The sequence below is a fragment of the Enhydra lutris genome, unplaced genomic scaffold (genome assembly GCF_002288905.1).
Source record: "Enhydra lutris kenyoni isolate GAN:26980312 unplaced genomic scaffold, ASM228890v2 scaffoldscaffold43, whole genome shotgun sequence".
Classification (NCBI taxonomy): domain Eukaryota; kingdom Metazoa; phylum Chordata; class Mammalia; order Carnivora; family Mustelidae; genus Enhydra; species Enhydra lutris.
In genome coordinates this window covers 3,336,743-3,356,853 of record NW_019154127.1, presented here as the reverse complement: position 1 = coordinate 3,356,853, position 20,111 = coordinate 3,336,743, and the positions used below count along the sequence as shown (strand labels likewise).

The 20,111-nt window shown below is 44.0% G+C and overlaps 1 protein-coding gene across 1 annotated transcript; it reads left to right on the top strand.

Moving 5' to 3' along the window:
- The first annotated feature begins 800 nt into the window (after nucleotides 1-800).
- Nucleotides 801-12,981, top strand: LOC111155777 (MIS18 kinetochore protein A). The gene is made up of 5 exons (XM_022516175.1): nucleotides 801-1,146; nucleotides 3,255-3,321; nucleotides 7,453-7,575; nucleotides 9,983-10,079; nucleotides 11,151-12,981. The coding sequence occupies exons 1-5, from the start codon at nucleotides 801-803 to the stop codon at nucleotides 11,229-11,231; spliced, it is 714 nt and encodes a 237-aa protein (XP_022371883.1). The 3' UTR covers nucleotides 11,232-12,981.
- Nucleotides 12,982-20,111: the final 7,130 nt, after the last annotated feature.

Below are 20,111 nucleotides of genomic sequence, written 5' to 3'. Positions count from 1 at the left end.
GAGATCATCCCTTTGAATTCCGAGTTACTATCCACTTACTTAAAGAACAGATGTGGGTTGTACCGGAGATACTATTGTGCCTGAAAAGAGCAGTCCAGGGAGGTCAAGCTTGCTTGCACACAAAAAAGGAGAGAAGGCAGTTTTCCCCCCATTGCAGGCTAATTGACGCGGACGCAGCACTTTAGAGCACTCCAATCCCATCGTCTCACTGGATCCTCGTAAAGAACCCGGTGCGGTACTGACCCATTTAATCCACGAAGAATCAGAGTCCGGGAGAGCAAACAGACTCTCCGCAGTTTGCTTCATGGTTACTGCGTCGTGGCCCACCCGACCCATTGGCTGGATTTGGGAGGACAGGGCCGAGAAATCTGTTTTCACCAGCTTCCTTGTGACCCTCGGGCGCGCTGAAATTTGAGGGGCTGCAGCCTGGAGGAGGGGGAATGAAGCTGTAGAAAGCAGATGTGTTCCCCAACTCCTCTTCCCTGGGTGGTGTGTGAGGCGGCGTATTCACTTTAGTAACTAGTAAAGGGGGTCAATACCGCTCCCCACGTAGACTGGCCGCCGGATCTCCAGCAGCTTCAATTTCCTAAAGATGGAAAATCTCACAGCCCCAGAGATGAACCCGCGCTGCTCAGCCCGACAAAGAGCATGCGCCCTAGCAGGTTGCCCGCCATTTCTTCTCTCCCAGGCCCCGCCCCCTAAGGCCCCACTCCCTTCTGGCCTCCGCCTCCTTGCCCCGCCCCGCGCAGGCGCAGGCGCGCATTTCCCGTGGCGCTCCGCGACGCGGGCTATTTGGAGGAATGGCGGCCGCTTGGTCTTCCAGTTGTTGCAAGGGATGCTCTTCTACAAGCTGTACGTGTGGCGGTGACAAGGGCAAGTGGAGCGACTCCTCTCTGTTGGGCAGGCGGCTCTCGGAAGACTCGAGCCGTCACCAGCTGCTGCAGAAGTGGGCAAACATGTGGAACTCCGTGAGCGGAGACGCGTCGGTGGCCTGTGCAGAGGGGACGCGGCGCGAGGAGGCTGCGGAACCCGCCGAGGAGGAGGATAGGCCGCTGGTGTTTCTGTGCTCCGGCTGCAGGCGGCCACTGGGCGACTCGCTGAGCTGGGTGACGAGCCAGGAGGACACCAACTGCATCCTGCTGCGCTGTCAGTTGCCGCGCCTGGGTGGGAAGTGGGGGTGGGGGTGAGGAGGTGGGGAAGAGCTTGTGCCTCACCTGGACGGCCTGGGAGGAGAAGGGGAGGGGGCTGTTTTGGCGCCGTCCAGGGTTTTTAAAAGCAAAAAAATCTTAGAAGGTGAGCTGTCCCAGGAAAAAGGGAGGAGGAGGGTCACCCCTGCACCTTGGGCTCACGAATGATGGGTCCTTTTCTGGGATTCCGCCAGCCCAGAAGAGCAGCGATTCAGTCGGCATCTTTGTGAGCATTGTACAGTAAAAAGTGACCTGAACTCTTAAGCATTTGGGATGTTGCCACTCTCTATTAATCCCCACAGAAATTAGCTAGCTGTTAATTCGGAAATAATATTTTCATGGTTTATTTAGGAAATGAAGCTTTTCAGCTACCTGATTCCTGCAGGGGGATGTCAGGATTGGTTTTTCTTATTAGTTGTGTTAGAGTTGTCAGAACACATTACTATCAGAATTTTTTTTTTTTTTAAGGAAACTTGTAATAAAAACACTAACAGTCTCCTCAAAACTGGAGAGGAAGGAGTTAATTGTAAACAAGTCAAGAAGGTGGCTTGAAATCTAGCTTCTAATACTGGCTCTGCCAGTTACCTCTGTGTTTCTCTGCTTTGTTGATTTCCTAGTATTTACTTAGGGGAGTGGTTCACATGTATTTTTCTGAATGGCTGTAAAAATGGCTATTCTTTTTGGACTTGTGGTTTTCAAATCAGGTTTATGTCTGAATTCTATAAATATTTGGAAGAAATTCACCACGGAGATACCATTAATCCTCCCAATCTGTGTCTGTTGTTGGAGGTCTAGATTGTTTCCAGAGTTGCTGCCATTAGAACAGTGTGTACTTGGGTTGAGATTTTTGATATTGTAGGAGAATCTCTTTTTCTTAGTAGGCAAGAAATAATACATTTGGTGTTTAACCTTTCATTTTATTTGTACTTTCTGTTTTTACAGTCTCTCTTCTATCATTTGCCACATGCTTTCCTCCCCTTTTTTTAATATATATAAAAACACATTTACTTTGTATCAGTTTTTAAATTTTAACAACTTAATCAGCTTTAGATAATTCGATTTACTCCCCCTCTTCATCACTGCTGCTGTGAAAGATAAAGAAATGAATTCTTTGGTTAATTTCTATTCCCTCCTGCCTCGGTTTGAGTTAGTTTGATTATTTTTAGTTTGTCAAGGTTTATCACACTTATTCTGTTCTGTAGCCATAGCGTGGTTGTTGAACCTTAATATACCTTCTTGTATGAATTTGTTTTTTTAACTCCAGGACTCTTATTAATACAAGGAAGCTTATTAATAGCTTTCTCATTTCTGAGTTGTTTATTTCATTATCATCAATAGACACTCTTCACCCCCACCCCAATCCCCAAGAAAACTTCAAGTTTGAATGGTTGGAAATGTCATTCTGTTCTCTCTATACACGAATGGCAACTTGACTACTTGTACAATTCTGGGGTCATGCTCTTTGCTTTTTCCAGGCAGAGAGAAGCTAGTGCAAGAGCCCTGAGGTTAGTGTGGACATTTTAGGTGTGATGTCCCTTCTTCATTTCCCTCCATCCCATATCCCTTCCTTTAGTGCATCCTGGACCTGGATCCTCTGGAAATGTTTCCTGCTTCTGGGGTCAACTGTGACCCTATCCAAGACATGGTCTAATTAAAAGATTTTTGTCCAGGTCCTTAAGAACTCTGCATTTGAAACTTGGGCTTTAAGCATCTTTCTGGGGGTTTTCCCACTTTTATTATACCTTGCAGGTATTCTTGGCAGTCTGTGATTGAGGTTCTAATTGTTTCAAGTTTTATTGGCTGTTGAATTTTCCCTGCTAATTTTACTCCTTCTATTAATGTCAGTGGTTTTCAGGGAAGAGAAAGAAGTAACTCTCATTCTGCCATCTTTTTTCCAGAAGACCTCTGTACATTTAGTTTTGAACCACCTTTGTTTATATGTGACTCTGGGCTCTTATTTTTTCTGGTTCTCTGAGTGCTAAAGTAAAAATTGAGTTAGAGTTTCTTTAAATATCTGCAGGTGTATTATAGCAAACCACATTAATATGTTATGTTACTTTGCTGTAGGTGTTTCCTGTAATGTTGCTGTGGATAAGGAACAGATACTATCCAAACGTAAAAATGAAAATGGTTGGTGAGTAAGGCTATTATCTGTGTGAATATATGTATTAGAGAAGATGTTTATTTTTCAACTAAAAATCTTTAATAAGGTCATTACCAGTAAGAGTTGTTGGGATATAACTTTCTTCATGGTGATCAATACAGAATCAGTCATTTTAATGTAAGAATTTTTGAGTGATGGTGGTCATTTTTAGATATTGCGATGAAAGAGTTTCTGAATTTCCAAAGTCACATTCTGACACTCTCTTCTGGGTCTTTGGGCTTAGTGCTAAAGCAAGTTGAAAATAAAAGTAGAAAAAGAAATTATCTGTATCATAAAATCCCAGCCAAAGGGTGCCTTAGACCAATGCTACCTACTTTTTTTTAATGTTATGTTACCCATAGAAAATGCTGGCATCACACTCACACGCGTGGACATGTGGCCTGTTGAGGTAAACAGACAAGGCTGCACGAGGCCAGAAGCAACCAGCACGGGGCCTCCAGCAGTCCGGGGCCTGTGCTACAGCTCCAGGGGTCGAAGGGATCACCATCTTGGCGTACCTGCCACCCACTGCTATAAGCCGCATTCTCAGTAAACTGAATGGAAGGCTCTGCCTGTATAATTGTTGCCCAAAGTGTGTCTTAATTGATCTGTCTTAAGTAACTTTAGGTGGCATACAAACAACTACACAGAAATTAATAATCATGTATTTGTTTTAGTGTGTATTTAAAAATACTCATTTTTCATTTTAAAGTAGTGCCGGAGGGTCCTATTCAAATAAAGTGTATTTCAACTTAAAAAGTTACCCTCTTTAAGGAGAATTAAATTAATAACAGTACAGGTAGTATGTGGATGTGACGGAAACGGTGCTGCGGGGACGCAGGGGACCTCAGTCTGGAAAACCAGCCTTAGATCGTTTCTCATTCTGTAGATAAAGAAAGACCTGGCGAGATTAGAAGTTTGCTTAAACCATAGGACTGTTTAGTAGAGCTAGGATGGTGCCCGTGTCTCTCCTTCCTTCTTTTTTTGTTTTTTTTTAAAGATTTTATTTATTTATTTGAGAGAGAGAGAGTGAGCACACAAGAGGGGAGAAGGTCAGAGGGAGAAGCAGACTCCCTGCGGAGTTGGGAGCCCGATGTGGGACTGGATCCCAGGACTCCAGGATCATGACCTGAGCCGAAGGCAGTTGCTTAAGCAACTGAGCCACCAGGTGCCTGTCTCTCCTTCCTTCTTGGAAAGTGTTCTTTCTTCTTTCCTTCCAATTTTAGTTATTTTGATGCCACTTTCACCATTTTTGCCATATCCACATACTAGCTTTGCTATCATGTACTTAATATCTTTCATTACATTGACTCCAGATTTTCATTTAAATTTATTTCAAAAGGAATCTGATATATTACTGCCATATCATTTGCTTGAACTAGAAATTAACCACAGTGGAAACAAATTGTTATTAAACTCTAGCAAAGATGCTATCACCTGACTGGTTCTGAGCCTGAGGTCTGGATTCTCACTGTTAAGAGATCTGCAGCTGTGAGATTCTTGTTAAAGATTTCCTACCCCTGGACTGAGACTTTCTTTTTATAATCGGGATTGATAGGGAACTGAAAAGGGGAATTGACTCCTATGCTGTGAGCCATTGTTATTTAGTCCTGTTTACTTGTGTCACCCGAACCCATCACTTTTGCCACATAAATTTAAATTCAAGACATTCACTAGGGTCCCATATTCTGCACTTGGGGAAATAACCTACCATATTGCCTTGGGATGCTCGTAAGTTTTTGATGGGCCTGTCTGACCGGATAGCCACCTGAGCCATTCCGCATCTGGCCAACAAGGGCATTCGGGGGTTTTAGAAACGTGTTGTGAGGTTAGCAGCGCCGTTTCCTGGGTTCTTTCTGTCATTCATTAAGGTTCTTACATGCTCACTCTTTTCTTCGAAAACTCATTTTCTTTGAAAAATCACCCTAAGATTTCTGGCACTGCTTTCTCAGTATTGTTCAGTGTTAAGGCTGAGTTCTGGCCAAATCCTGGCCAGTGGGGAGAGCAGAAGGACGTTGCAGTAACTGTGCTGCTCTCTCCATTGTTCCTCAAGGTCACTCTGGAGGTGTGAACGGGTTTGCATGTGTGTTCCTCAGTGCTGTTTTTTGATTTGGGTAATCTGGGATAAGACACTGTTATCTGTTGATGAGTGTGTTTTGTATTTTAGGTTTATTTAAGTATCCTTTTTGGTGATTACACCTGCATTATATGTTTGTTCACAATCTTGGTAATTGTGTATGGCAGCCACACAGAGATGACGAAGTTCGAGATGTAGTATGGACATCTTCCTGTTCATTCTTGGTAGTATGGATAGGGTTCCCTCCAGGGCTTTACTAAGAAATATAAAATAAAAAATAAATATAAATTTGAACTATTAAAAAATATATAATATTTTTAAAAATATAAAAACATATAGAAGCTTAATATATGATCAGTGGCATATTATCTAGCTAATTATATCACCAGTAGGGACTTATCATTTATTGGGCATTTTGTTCTTTGTTCCATATGTAGCTGCAGTAGTTAAAGTCTCTCAGTATCTTTAGGTAAACAATAATGCAGTCTCTAATATGTTGTTTGAGTCTTGGTTGGCTCCACTTTTTGATAACAGGAATAGCTCTGTAGTTATTACAAATGGCTAATACCAATAGGAGTTTTGAAATAATAGCTATCTTTTGTGATGTATATTATATTATGATCCCTAGATTTAAATCTTCAGTTATCAGTTTGCTATGTGTTGGGACTGTGATTTATTATAGATATTAAACATTGGCAAATTTGGATAGGTCAACTTGACAGGGCATTTGGGTGACTGGATTCTAAGATTTTCAGAAGACATGAATTGACATTGTGGGGGAGATGATATTCAAATATGCAGAGCCTGAGATGAGAAATAACTAGAATGAAGGAACAATTATGTGGAGAACTTGGATCATCAAGTAAAATATTTGTGAGTTGTCTGTGTACAACATATCTGTAGTGGATAGAAGAGTGTTAGGTCAAAGTGTAATTAAAAAGAGAAAGGCAGTCACGATCCCAGGATTCTGGGATCGAGTCCCGCATCGTGCTCTCTGCTCAGCGGGGAGCCTGCTTCTCCCTCTCCCTCTGCCCTTCCTGCTTTTGCTATCTCTCTGCCAAATAAATAAATAAAATCTTAAAAAAAAAAAAAAAAAGAGAGAAAGGCACCCCTAACAGGAACATGATGAGCACATGTCAGAGATTTATTTAACTCATTGCTCGGGGAGTCGGAGCCTCACAGAGCTGGTTTAGGGAAGGAGTCTCTCTGTGGAACAAATCTAGTTACTGTCCTGCAGGACAACAGAGCCTCAGCCTTTGAGGTTACCTTTTCTACTAGCAGAGAACATTTGTGTCTCTACCAGACTAAAATTATTTCTGATTTTACAAATTATCAATCTTATTAATCTCCTTTCTATAAGTTATCATCTAACTTCGGAGAGTCTGGGCCCTAATCAGTAGTAGTGAGCAACCAGTGTTACCTTCCGGGAGGGCAGAGTATGGCCCATGGGCCAGGCACTTATTTTGGAAGTATATTTTTATTGGAACATAGACGCGGTGTGGATTCAGCTATGTATTATCTGTGGCTGCTTCTGTGCTGTAATAGTAGAGGTGAGTCATTGTAGCAGACACCACACGGCCTACAGACTGAAGATACTTGTTTCCCGGATCAACGCAGAAGAAATCTGCCTCCTTGTCCCCGAGCGTTCATGAGGCTTGGTGGGCTTGTTGGACAGTGTGCCAATAAAAGGGCATGTGGAATCCTTGTCTTATTTTTAATTTTTAGATAATTTTTCTTAATACCAGATGGAGGCATTTACATTCTAGAAAAACACCACATCAGTATCCTCCCTTGTCACTTTTCTGATGTCCCCTGTCACTAGGTGCTGCAGGCAGTGTAGCCTGGAGGTGACTGTCTACATTTTTTAATATAAATATTTTACTATTATTTTTTTCCTTCTTTATACATAACATGTGACCTAGTAGGGTTGGAATAACATATTTTAGCAACTTAAATATTAAGCGTTTATGGGTTTTAACAGTGGGATTTTTGTGATAATGAGTTGCTCCTTCCCTGACTGAAGCAATGGTCCTTCCTCTGTGCAGCATTCTGGAGGCCCTCTCCTGCACGGGGTGCTCACTCAGGCTTGGCTACGTGTACAGGTGCACACCCAAGAGTCTAGACTACAAGAGAGACTTGTTTTGCCTCAGTGTGGAAGCCATTGAAAGGTAAGTATACTGAATAAATGAATACCTTGTAACTGATTTCTTGGAAAGTTGTTTGGAGAAAAATTGGTATGAAAACATCAGAACTAAATCAACACTGTTTGGTTAAAATATATTTTCAAGTAATAATTTCTGACAGTAGAGCTGGTGATTTTTTGTTTGTTTTGACCTGATGTATTTGGTATTGGAAAATCAGACATTATAAGTTGTAAGGAGAAATCACTGTGAGAATGTTTTTTTCAGAATAAAAATAGGTTCAGTTTTCCATAAAAATTGATTTAGTTTAAGAGGATTTTTTAAGCAGTTGTGCAGATCAATATGTGTCGTCCATTTTATTCCAACCCCGCTCTCCCAAGTTTTTAGCCATCTAGAATATGAAGGATTTGGAATTTCAAAACTGGTTAGGAAGAAGTCCCTTTGGTCTTCTGGAAAAGCAGAAATACAAAGTCCAATACAATCTTTTTTAAAGATTTTATTTATTTTCTTGCATCTAGTAAGGAATCACCTGTTTTTTTTCTGAGGCATGCAAGGAAGTGCCTTCATTCTCTAAGATTTCTATAAAAAGTAGACATTTGGAAACAAGGCAGATAGGAGGCTGATGACAGATGTCAGTTAAAGAGTTTTCAGATAGCTTTTATTTATTTATTTTTAATTTTTATTTATTTATTTTTAAAAGATTTTATATATTGGAGAGAGAAAGAATGTATGAACAAGGGGTAGGGACAGAGGAAGAGGGAGAAGCAAGCTCCCCACTGAGCCTGACATGGGGCTTAGTCCCAGGACCCTGGGATCATGACCTGAGCCAAAGGCAGACATATAACTAACTGAGCTACCCAGGTACCCAAGAGTTTCAGGCATCTTAGTGGCCTTTTAATTCATGAACCTTTTTAAATAGGAAACAAAATTAAATCACTTATTTGACCCCAATGTATTTTCACTTATCCTGCAAAAGATGTAACCCTCAAGCCTTTAAAGATGCCTGAAAACCTTATACATCAGGAAAGAAGAATAGTTTAAGAAGAAAAGAATTTATTTATTTGACAGAGAGACGTAGTGAGAGAGGGAACACAAGTAGGGGGAGTGGGAGAAGCAGGCTTCCCACCGAGCAGGGAGCCCAATACGGGGCTCAATCCCAGGACCCCAGGACCATGACCTGAGCTGAAGGCAGATGCTTAACGACTGAGCCATCCGGGCACCCCAAGATGAAAAGAATTTTAATGCCAAGGAACCTGGTTGGTTTTAGAAGTGTTTATTTACACTTTTGGGGTTTTTTTAAAAGACTTTATTTTTAAGTAATTTCTACACCCAGTTTCGGCTCAAACCAATGACCCCAGGATCGAGAGTCACGTGCTCTGCGGACTGAGCCAGCTGGGCGCCTCTGTTTACAGTTCTGTAAATTACTGCACGCCACTTCCTTTCCCACCTCATGGCATTCTTCTTTCCTAAACAGGATGTTAATTGCCTTCTGCCTTTTTACCTCCCATGCCATTTTTCAGAAATATAATCACTAAGGCTTCCAAGGGAGGCTTGGTCTTATTTGACGAAAGAAGTGACCTGCTGAAGTAGCTGCGTGTGAGGAAAGACTTTGGAAGAAACGCACATTCATCAACTTTCTTTGGAGAAATATTAGCACCTTCTTGTTTCCTGTTTAGACTTATTGGGTTACCAACCCAGGGACTGTTTTCTTTGTTTCCAGGCCAACACTTCTCTTGTCTCATATTTTCTACACCACGGCATCTCCTAACCTGAGAGAGCTGAGTGAAACATAACTTGGATATCTGTTGAAGTTGGCAAATCCAAGTCACCAAGAATTGACTCCATATATTATTTACTAAAAGTCAAATTTGAAAGTACCCATGTTCCCAAAAACTTATAGAAAGCAAAAAAGCAGTGGCTTCTTCAGAATCTTTTAAAACTTTTTAATTATAGAATTTTGAACTATGATGGGCGCCTGGGTGGCTCAGTGGGTTAAAGCCTCTGCCTTCGGCTCAGGTCATGATCCCAGGTCCCGGGGTCCCAGGATTGAGCCCCGCATTGGGCTCTCTGCTCTCCCTGCCTGCCTCTCTGCCTACTTGTGATCTCTCTGTCAAATAAATAAATAAAATCTTTTTAAAAAAGAATTTTGAACTATGTTAATGTTTTGCTACTTGGTTAACTAAAGACCAAGTTTGTTCAAGGAATGAAATACTTAGAATTTTGGATAATATAAAGCAATGCCTGGACCAGGGTATTTTGGAGAAAAACTTGATTTTAGGTGGTACAACTTCCTGTGTAAGTTAGTAGTAACAAAAACGTGATTTTATGTTCATTTGGTACAAATACATAGTGTAAGAGTTAATGTTATTAACTAACATGAATTTCATATTTGCCTCTTTTTCATATTTTAACTTTGTACTGTGCTATACCACAGTTATATTTTAGGGTCCTCGGAAAAGCAAATTGTGTCAGAAGATAAAGAACTTTTTAATCTCGAAAGCAGAGTTGAAATAGAAAAGTCTCTAAAGCAGGTAATTCTGTTCTGTACTTTTTCTATCTTTGTATGAACAACTTCCTATTAGTGCGCAAGCGCTCCTGCACAGACAGCCCTCGGAATGGCGTCTGGTTTGGTCTTAGTACTTTCCTGGTAAGAGAGCGCCTGTTTTATTTTAGGCGTTCATAAAGTTGACTTTGGGGGTTAGCCAAACTTATGCTAAAGCTTTATAAAAAAAATTATAAGACGTTTCATGTCTCAATCAAAACCATATAGATCCAGAAACTAGTAAACTATATTTCATTTGATTCAGTTCTCCTGTTCTAAACAACCTGCAAGTGTTTTTGAATGTTGATGTCGTCCCATGGCAGATAGGCAAGGTACCGAGGAGTGGATAGAAGCTCTAGGTTAGAGGCTGAGAACGATGCCTTATTTACATAAAATTCAGAGTATGCCTCTAAACACTTTCACGTGTAATGCATACCTTTTTTTTGTCGTTAACTTATTTTTCTTTTATTTTTATAAAATTTGAGTATAGTTGGCACACAATATTACATTAGTTTCAGGTGTACAACTTAAGTGTTTTGACAAGTTGATACATTATGCTTTGTTCACCACAAGTATAGCTACTGTCTGTCCTATTACCTCACTATTACAATATCATTGACTGTATTCCTTATACTCCTTTACTCCCTTGGCTTACTCGTTCCATAACTGGAGGCCTTGACCCATTTTGCCCAACACCCCCTCCTCTCCCTCCCCTCTGGCAACCGTCAGTTTATTCTCTGTACTTATAAGTCTAATTCTGCCCTTTGTTTGTTTATTCATATTTTTAGATTCCATTTATGAGTGGAATCAATAATATTTGTCTTTTTCAGCCTGACTTATTTCACTTAGCCTGATCGCCTGTAGGTCCATCCGTGTTGTCTCAAATGGCATGATCTCAGCCTTTCTTATGGCAGTATAATATTCCACTATAAATTCGTGTGTGTGTGTGTGTGTATAAATGCATAACTTTTCATAAATTTTGTTAATGATACGTATTTTAATCAGGTATGATCTTAATCATAATCTATGTGTATCTGAAAATATTTTTTTAATTCAATAGATGGAAGATGTTTTGAAAGCCTTACAAACGAAGCTATGGGAGGTTGAATCAAAATTGTCCTTTACCAGTTGCAAAAGCTGAAATCTTCTAAGTGCCCCCACTCTGGACTCCCTGCTGATGGACACTTCTTTCATATGTAGCAATTCTGGTTATCATTTGATTTCACCTAGAATGGAAGGAGTTCTAAAGGGCTGTATGCATATTCTCTTGTATTGATCAAGTGAGAAGAATTGTAGAACTACTTTACAATATAATAAATGGTAAAGAGATGGTTATTTCCTGAAGTTGAATTTTAAAGCCATTTTATGATACTTGCTGAAACTGGAATTTAGTAGCTTTTGTGTTGATTAAGAAACTGCCATGATCTTTTGAACTCTTCTCTCTGTACTGAGTTCATTATTCATTTCCTTTAAAAAAAATTTTCATTCACCTTTAATACTTTGGGAAATATTTAATATTGAATGGCAAAAAATTCTTAGGGGTTTTTCCTCCCACTGTGTGACTGACTCTCTCTGAAAATGGATGCATAAAGTTCTCTGAAGAAACCGGTCAGTTGAATCACTTGTCAGAACTGTTTGAAAACTTGCACAGGAGCCGAACAGCATAAAGTCTCATGGTAGTAGAATTCCTCTGGGTCTGTTTGTTTACTCCTATATGCCCCCCAAAATCTGGAATAGTATTTGCCAAAGAGACCAGTAGTCATTCTCTGAGGGCGGGGTTCTGGGGAATTTTCAATATTCTGTAATGTGAGACTTAGAGTAAGCCTGTGCTATCTTTAAAATCAGGAGGAGACTAAAGATGAAAACAAAGTATTTTAAAACTGAATTGCGGTATTTAACTGAACTCAGAAATCCTGACGCCATGAAAGCCTGCTCGGGCATGTACAGGTAACCCCAGATTTCTCCAGGCGCCTTTCTGGTTTTGGGTTCAGATGAGGCCGCACAACATTAGTACTCAGTATGTATGAGGAACTCAACTCAGTTTCTGCTCAGGAGTTCCCTACTTATTTCTGAGAATACGTAAAGGTGTCCCAACAAAAGGACTGACTGACTCATTTACAGTTATTATTTTTGATAGACTGGCAGTAATGCCTGGTAATTAGAGATTAGTGAGTCCCCTTGGTCTCCTCTCACGCAGACTTGCGACCAGGTAGAACGTGGTGGCGAGACAGCACATACTTGTCCCTGCTGGCAACAGCACAGTCGTCTTGCCTCGGTCAGCTCGAGGCAGTCCCCAGTGTCTGTGCCCTCCGGTGCTTCAGGGCAGCTTGCACGCGAGTTCATTTGGAGCAGATGGGTGAGTGCGGTAACAGCAGGAACTCCTCTAACTTCCTGTTGTGCGGCGGCAACAGGCCAGCAGTCACGTTCAGGGCTGTTCCAAAGACAGGTGGTTTGGCTCCCTAATTCCTTTACTCTGCTCCTACTGGGGCAGGATTTCTAGTCCAGCCACGCATCTTGAAAACTACTCATTTCACCAGTGAAAAATCATTTCTAAGATCCAAAGTGCTGACTGAGCGTCTGTTGTGGATCAGGAGACGAGCCCAGCTCAGGTGCTCTGGGCTGCCTCTGGTGCGGACTTGGATTAGCCACAGTTGCCTTTGCTGTCAGGCTGTCCTTCAGAGGAAGCTAACGGAACACTCCTGGGTGCAGATGGGAAGCTCACACGCTTGTATCACATGCTCTGCACTGCAGCCCCCGGAAGGAGACCCCAGGAGACAGTTGCATTTCATACGGCGGAGTCTGCATCTTCGGCCTCTGCCCGTGATGTCACTGAGGGATGTTCTCGCCCCTGCCAGAGAGCTGCTCAGGTTCCCGGACCGCTCACCTCGAGGCCTCCGGGTGGGAATACTTTGTCCTCCCTGCGTGCGGCTCTGTGACACCTGCAGGAGGAGGGGCTCCCCCCCACCCCATTCTGGGCCAGCCTCTCCTGTTTTCCCGAAGGCTGGGAAGCCTGGCTTTCCTGGCTTTTGCCTGAGGTCTCAGAACGCTACCGTAAAACACATCCTGTGTATCCACGTCCTGTCACCGACAAGACTTGAGGCAATGGGTTCTTGTTTCTGTTCCTTGTAACTGAAAAACAGTGTGTTCTCGTTGCTGCTTGCCAAGTTCTGATGAAGCACGGCTTGTGGGCAGGAACGCGGTGCTGAAGCAAGACACGGACATTCCCGCCCAAGTTGCAAGAGACTCAAAGAGTCTTCAGGCAGATCTACCCAGAAATTGTCCTGTCAGCCATCCCCGTAAAGGGGCACTCCCCTGTTCTTTAGGGAGAAGCTCTGGAAGCTAATACCAGGACCTATTACATGGTCTTTCTAGATTCTTCTAACCACGTCTGCATAGAACATTATAGTTTCATCCGAGTGTGGGTTCTGTCCTCAGCAAATGCTCTCATCGTGTTTGTAAATTTCCAAGCTAGAGGGCCCACTGCGGTCACTGCTCTGTGTAGCACCTGCGCCGGGATGGAATGCGTCCTGTCTGGATGGTTCTAGTCAAGCTCTGGACATGTAAAATGGGCAGCATCGGGAGAAGGCCTCCTTGCAGAATTGGGTCTACGCATTTAGTGGGAAATTCTTGAACAAAGAAGCTGTGAGCGAGACTTCCTCAGCTTGTGTTTGAGGGATGGTCTCACAGGTAGCAGAAATCCTAGGTCAGGACCCCAGTCGGACTGCTTTCTTCAACCATGTGACCTTGAGCAAATTATTTAATCATTTTGAGCCTTTGTTTCCTCGTCTATAAAATGAGGCTATAATAACCTTCCCCTGAATCACAGATTATCCAATTAGGTAATGCTTATGAGAGTGCTTTGAAAACAGTAAAGCATCACAAAAATGAAATGACAGTGATTTATAGCCTCGTTTAGAATAGAGTTGATCTGATTCCTTCCTACCTAGTATCCCCATAAGATTCTAGTAGTGTAAAGGGAGAAATCTGAAACACTGTAGTAAAAATATATATATTACCATTTACTTCTTTCTCCAATTACAAATACAACATATGAACATTGCAGAAATTCTGAAAAATAGAAGAATGGCACAAAGAAGAAAATAAAGCACATAATCTCACAACTAAAAAAATTAATGATTCACTTTTCGGGTATGTTTTTATAGTCATTTTTATACCATACCAAACATACTGTTTTCACTTAAACTACTTCGTAACTATGTTTCTGCATTATTAAATACCTGATTTTTAGTGAACACCTATTTTTAAGGAAACATTTTAAAACCTGTTCAAGTGCAATCATATGGTATGAAATTCACACTTTCAGTGGCTTAACAACTGAGTTTACTTGTCGAATAAGAGGGAAGGTGTGAGCGAAATCTTAAACCAGTTACCTCCGTCTGGCTCCAGGGCGTGCAGGATCTGAGAGCCAGCTGTTAAATTGTCAGGAATTTTGTGAGTTGGTTGTTAAACTGTTGGTAGCTTCGTGTTGGCCGTGGCTGGGAGTGTTTATACCAGAAAAATGAGCATGTGCTAAAGAACCCAAAATGCCCCTTCACACCACCACCAGCTGGCTTCCCAGGACATTACTGTGTATTTTGAATCTCTCTCCATACTGTTTGTCTTAAAGTTTAAGGGAAGGAAAATGAATTCTTTTGTCACCCAGAAGATTCCATCCTAATGTCTTTTCATTTAATAAATCTAAAATGAAACACTATATCTTAAGACTTTAATGATTACAGCCACATTCTTCACCGACTGGAGAAAAAGCAGAGGTACCTGAAAGCTAATGACTTAAAATTTTGTATAAATAGTCAATGTTATGTATATATATCTGTATATCGCTTTTTGTTCTTCCTGAATAAATAGGTGGGCGGTTGCACGCCTGTGAAGCAGCAGACAGCGCATTTGCAATTGCTTTGAACTGAGGGAAGATCATTTACTCTTTGATCTAACCCAAACTGGTTTGGGTACTGATCATTAATTTTGTTTAATAAGAGCTGAGTTTCATCTATCTGGCAGGGGTTTATCTAGGCAGGTGATCACAGCGGCAGGCAGTCAAGGTCAATCTATGTAATTGTAGTCTCTTCAGAATGTGTACACTTGTCTAAATTCTTGTGATAATTAGAGGCAACGGGAAGGGAGGGGTCGGAGGAGTGACGGCCCACCTGTGATTTGAACTAGAACTGGCCTCATTTTAAGTTAGCTCCAATCGACTTCTGCTAGCTGGACAAAATTAAATTAAGCCTAACTTTTTCCCCCCTTAACAATTACCACCATGGTTTCAGATATCCTCCATCGGACTTTAAGGCAGAGAGGGACAAGTTGCCCTCAAGGGCCCTTTCAGCCTCTTAGCTCATGGGAGCTGAAAAAGGAAATGAGAGAGTTCTAAGGGAGGCAGTGAGAATCCCTGAGCTGACTTCGCAAGCTTGAGTTCTCTCCCCCACACACGTTGTCACATTCACGAGTCTCCCGCTGACCGCCGTGGGACTCCCACTCCCACTTACCAGGAGCTGTGGGCTTAGAATCCTGGAGGCTTCCCCAGAGCAACAGGAATTCTGGAACAATTGGGCGCATGTTTGGTTGAGTAACAATTCTCAAACCAAATGTAAGAGAAGGTCACCATTTTGAAGAGAAATGTTCTGAAACCTGCAGAGGATCTTCCCTGAAGGGGACAGACAGTTGCTTTTCCCCCTCGCTGCTTCCCCAGGGGGTCAGGGGATGACTTCTGCTCCAATCCAGCACGCAAAGGATTGTTTCCTACATACCAAGCATTGTGCTGGGAGCTGGGAGCTCACCTGCTTCTCACAAAAGCCTCTTTCATAGGAATCCTCCCTCCCATTTTACAGGTGCGGAAACTGAGGCTCAGAGAAGTTAAGTTCCAGCCCGAATTCCCAGGGCTTGGCAGTGCGCTGCTGCCTCCTCGCTGTGGCCCAAGCTGCAGCTAGAGCCTCCTTGGCTCTTAGCAGTGAAATACCGAAGGGGAGGTGAATCACTTCCCAGAGTGGTTAGCCCTTAAAGGCCTTAGAAGTCAGGAACGTCTCCCTTTTCTATAAAATGAAGCTAACTGAACCCTTGTGCGTTGAAGTCCCTGCACATTCTTTGTCTCTACCCTCAGATTCCCCGGCTGCCCTGGGGCAAGGTCTCCCTCTCCCGCTGTCTCCTGGCTCCGATCTCCCTCCCACCACCTCCTTTGTGTCATTTCTCTGCTTTATTGCACTTACCCCTCTGCCCCCGACATCAGATTTTACATTTGTCCGTCCCTTCATCGTCTTTCTGTCAGATGGTCATCCCCACAGTCCTGTGGCCTCTGCCGGAAGGGACGCAGCTGCTCGGCAGCCGCTCTGAGCACCCAGTGGGGTGCCTATCGCTGCATCACCCACCCGCTTCCTCACGCCTCCAGCTGTCCAGCCTGCGGACTCCGCTCCGGTGTCTGTCTGGCGGCGAGCGGCCTCCCTGCGGCCCAGCCAGCTCTCGGAACCGCCGTCCTACCCCTAACCGTGCAGGCTCGCGACAAGCCTTTTGGTCGCCCACGGGAAACATTTTGCTGAAACCCCTCTCTTGAGGGCTACCAGTCAATGTTCCCACCAAGTGTTCCTGTTGGTCTGAAATCCCCAAAACTTACAACAATGTAAAATACCCCCACCTTGGGGTGCCTGGGTGGTTCGGGTGGTTAAGGGTCTGCCTTGGGCTCAGGTCAGGATCTCCAGGCCCCGGGATTGAGCCCCTTGGCAGGCCCCCAGCTCAGTGGGGAGTATGCTTCCCTCTCCCTCTGCCTCTCCCCCTGCTGTGCTCTCTCTGTCTCTCTCAAATGAACAAATAAAATCTTAAAAAAAAAAAAAAATCACCCTAGCCTTTAGAATTCCCTTTTCAGTTGTCCGTATTTTTTAGCGTGGGATAAAACAAGGTTGATATGCCATGAGGCTGGGCACCTGCTGTGCCATAGGCCAGAGAAGTTGCCACACAGCAAGGGGGGTCATGTGGCCAACGTCGCTGACCACTACAGCTCATCTTTGACGGGGTATGGAGACTTCGTTATGACTTTGCTTCTGTGCATGTCTACAAGTTTTTGTCAAACCCAAACACCAGGGTGCTCTCACACTCCAGCTTTATGGGCATCTAAGCCTCCGATGGCTTCCAGGCTCTATCTCCCATTTTTCTTACCTGGGACTCTGAGCTTTTGCCAGTCAGAACACTCTTGTGTCTCACATATGCCACTGAAAACAATATATACAGTTTTGGGTTGCCTGGACGGCTCCGTTGGTTAGGCATCTGACTTCGGCTCAGGTCATGATCTTGAGGTTCTGGGATCAAGAACCCAGGTTCTGGATCCCGTGTCCAGCTCCCTGCTCCCTGCTCCCTGCTCAGCAGGGAGTCTGCTTCTCCCTCCGCCTCTCTCTGCCCCCCTGCTAATGCTCTCTCTCTCTCTCTCAGATAAATAAAATCTTAACACACACACACACACACACACACACACACACACACACACACACAGAGTTTTTACTTGTCCTTCAAGGTCCTGCTGGGATGTTACTTCCTCCAGGAAGCCCTTGTTGATTTCTTTCAGAAGTAATTTCTCCCACTTCATCATTCCTAAATTACTTAAGGATGTTTTCTTGCCTCCTTTGATTTCAACTAGAGTTATGTGGGAAACTTTCCTGCAAGACTAACTTTTTTTTTTTTTTCCCAGAGGCCCAGCACATTGTCAGGTCTTGTATGCTGGAGGTAATTAATATTTACCTGTTAAATGTAGAGAGAATTTTCATCCCCTGTCTACTTTGTACAGTTGTGATGGTAAGTTGAAAAAATCTGAAAAGAAAAAAACAAAACAACTAAGCTGAGAAAAATGTTTATGCCAAAGCATTCTAAATTGCTTTCAGTATTTCAGAAGTGTCGTATGAGAATAAAAAGAAACTGGGCGCCTGGGTGGCTCAGTCCATTAAGCATGTGCCTTCCACTGGGGCCCTGATCCAGGGATCCTGGGATCCAGCCTATGCTCTGTACTCAGTGGGGAGTTTGCTTCTCCCTCTCCCTCTGCCCCTCCCCCTGCTTGTGCTCTCGCTCTCTCCCTCTCAAATAAATAAAATCTCTAAAAAAAAGAAAAAAGAATAAAAAGAAACTATCCCCAAATGCAGTGCTGGTGTGGGGTTGAACTCCCCCTTAACCATGTAAATAGAAATTCAAGGGGAAATTAGCAAATTGAACTCATTTACATGTGTAATTACCCACCTGTGATCATTCTCCTGCCTTACCTATTCCCTTTCTCCTCCCACATCAAAGTTAAAAATACTTTGTATCAAACATTTTCTCCCTAACCTAATACAATGAATTCCGGGAACCGAGTCTGTGCGAAGACCGCCCCGCTCCTGAAACAAGACGTGGGACTCGCGGTGCCCCCCCCCCACACCCCGCCCCGGGGTGCAAGCTCTGCGGGTGGGGAGTCCCGCTCGTATCGCAAGCCGCCTTCAAACGTGCGGCTCCCGAGAGAAGACTTGGGCATCGGTGGCACTGGAAACATCCTGCCGGGGATGTTCGGAGATCGGGAAAGCCCGGAAAGGAAACCTTGGCTTTTAAACCCGTGAACATCCAACAGGCACGGTCCTAGGGCACCCTGAAAGAGCAGCTTTCTCTGATAAGATAGGAGGGTGCCGAGGAGTGGGCTTTGCCTCAGGACACCCTTTTCTGGGGGCTGCAGTTGGGGGAGGATAACCAAGGAACTGGGGTAGACAGGCCCTTGAGGTTGCAGAGGCAAAAGAAAAGTGGTTGTCCTGGGGTGTTGGTGTCTGGGGCGGCCGGGAGTTGGGACCCCCGGGGGATGCTCTCCGGGGGCCTGTGGTCCCTGCAGCGGAGTCCGATGGTGCGGGCCTGGCCCACCCGAGGGCAGGGGCCTTCTCTACAGCCCCTGGAGACTCACAGCGGGGGCATTGCTGGGAGCTCATTAGTCTGCTGGGCCCCAGAACCCAAGTTCAGCAAGATACCGCCACCACCCCCCCGGCCCCGGGAGACCCCCGCGCACGCTGGGATGGGAGATGCGCTGGTTTAGAGTGAATAAAACACCTCATTAGTGGTGTTTTGTCACGATTATTAAGTTCTCTGAACCCCATAGCTGTTTTCGCTGGGCCTCCTGACACCCTATTGAAGTAGGTTCCTAGGACTGTCCTGTTGGAGTTGGATTTTCCCCTAATCTGACCACAAGGGGCCGCATTTCACCAAATAAATACTCCTCGTGTCTGGCCCGCAGGCCCGCGGGGGCTGAGTGGCTGCAGGAGGTCCCTTCCCCAGGTGGGTTCCCTCATCTCGACCTGGAGTTTAATCCCTTTCCTAACGGAGCCCCTTAATTAAAATCACATTCAAGGCCCCCCCACCCCACCCCCGTGAACCCTCACCAGATTGCCACCAGCTTCGGTTACTCAGTATTCATTCCTGAAATTGTCCACACCTACACTCACAGGAGCATTTTCCCCAGGAGACTGAAGTTTTACACTGAGAAGTTAATTATGTTTTCTCTTACAGTCACTTCCGGAGTTTCCATGACTCAGGTTCATTACTAAACCCCCTCCCCCGATGTTTTTTAAATGGGGTGTTTCCCAGAGCCTTTTGGAATTGTCAAGTGAGAGGAGTCGGCCTTCCTGAAAAAGCACGCTTCTGGTCACTGGGCTGATCTGACTCACAGGACTTCCCAGGAATCTCAGCCTGTATTAATGCCATCCGTTGCTCCAGAAACAAGAACGGATGCTATTATCTTTTTATGGGATGAGGCATCCAAAGCATTTCATTCAGATTCATACATTTTGCAAGACCTTACACTAAATTCGGAAATCCCATTGGAAGTCAGACCTGAAACGGGCGTTTTTAGGCATGTGTGTGTATACACTCGAGCATTCAATTATTTTACCCCACAGAAGGTAGCAAAGGGGTCCGCGAGCGCACCCCAGACTGGGCAGCCTGGGGCCTGGAGGTCTGGGTCCTGCTGGGCCTCCAACTATCAGAGCGAGTCTTGTCCTGGCTTCCCGTCTCCTAGCCT

Excerpts from the sequence above, each read along its gene's own strand:
- LOC111155777 (XM_022516175.1), top strand. The coding sequence starts at position 801 with ATGGCGGCCGCTTGGTCTTCCAGTTGTTGCAAGGGATGCTCTTCTACA. Across the intron at positions 1,147-3,254 it reads CAACTGCATCCTGCTGCGCT|GTGTTTCCTGTAATGTTGCT; the intron begins GTCAGTTGCCGC and ends ACTTTGCTGTAG. Across the intron at positions 3,322-7,452 it reads CGTAAAAATGAAAATGGTTG|CATTCTGGAGGCCCTCTCCT; the intron begins GTGAGTAAGGCT and ends TCCTCTGTGCAG.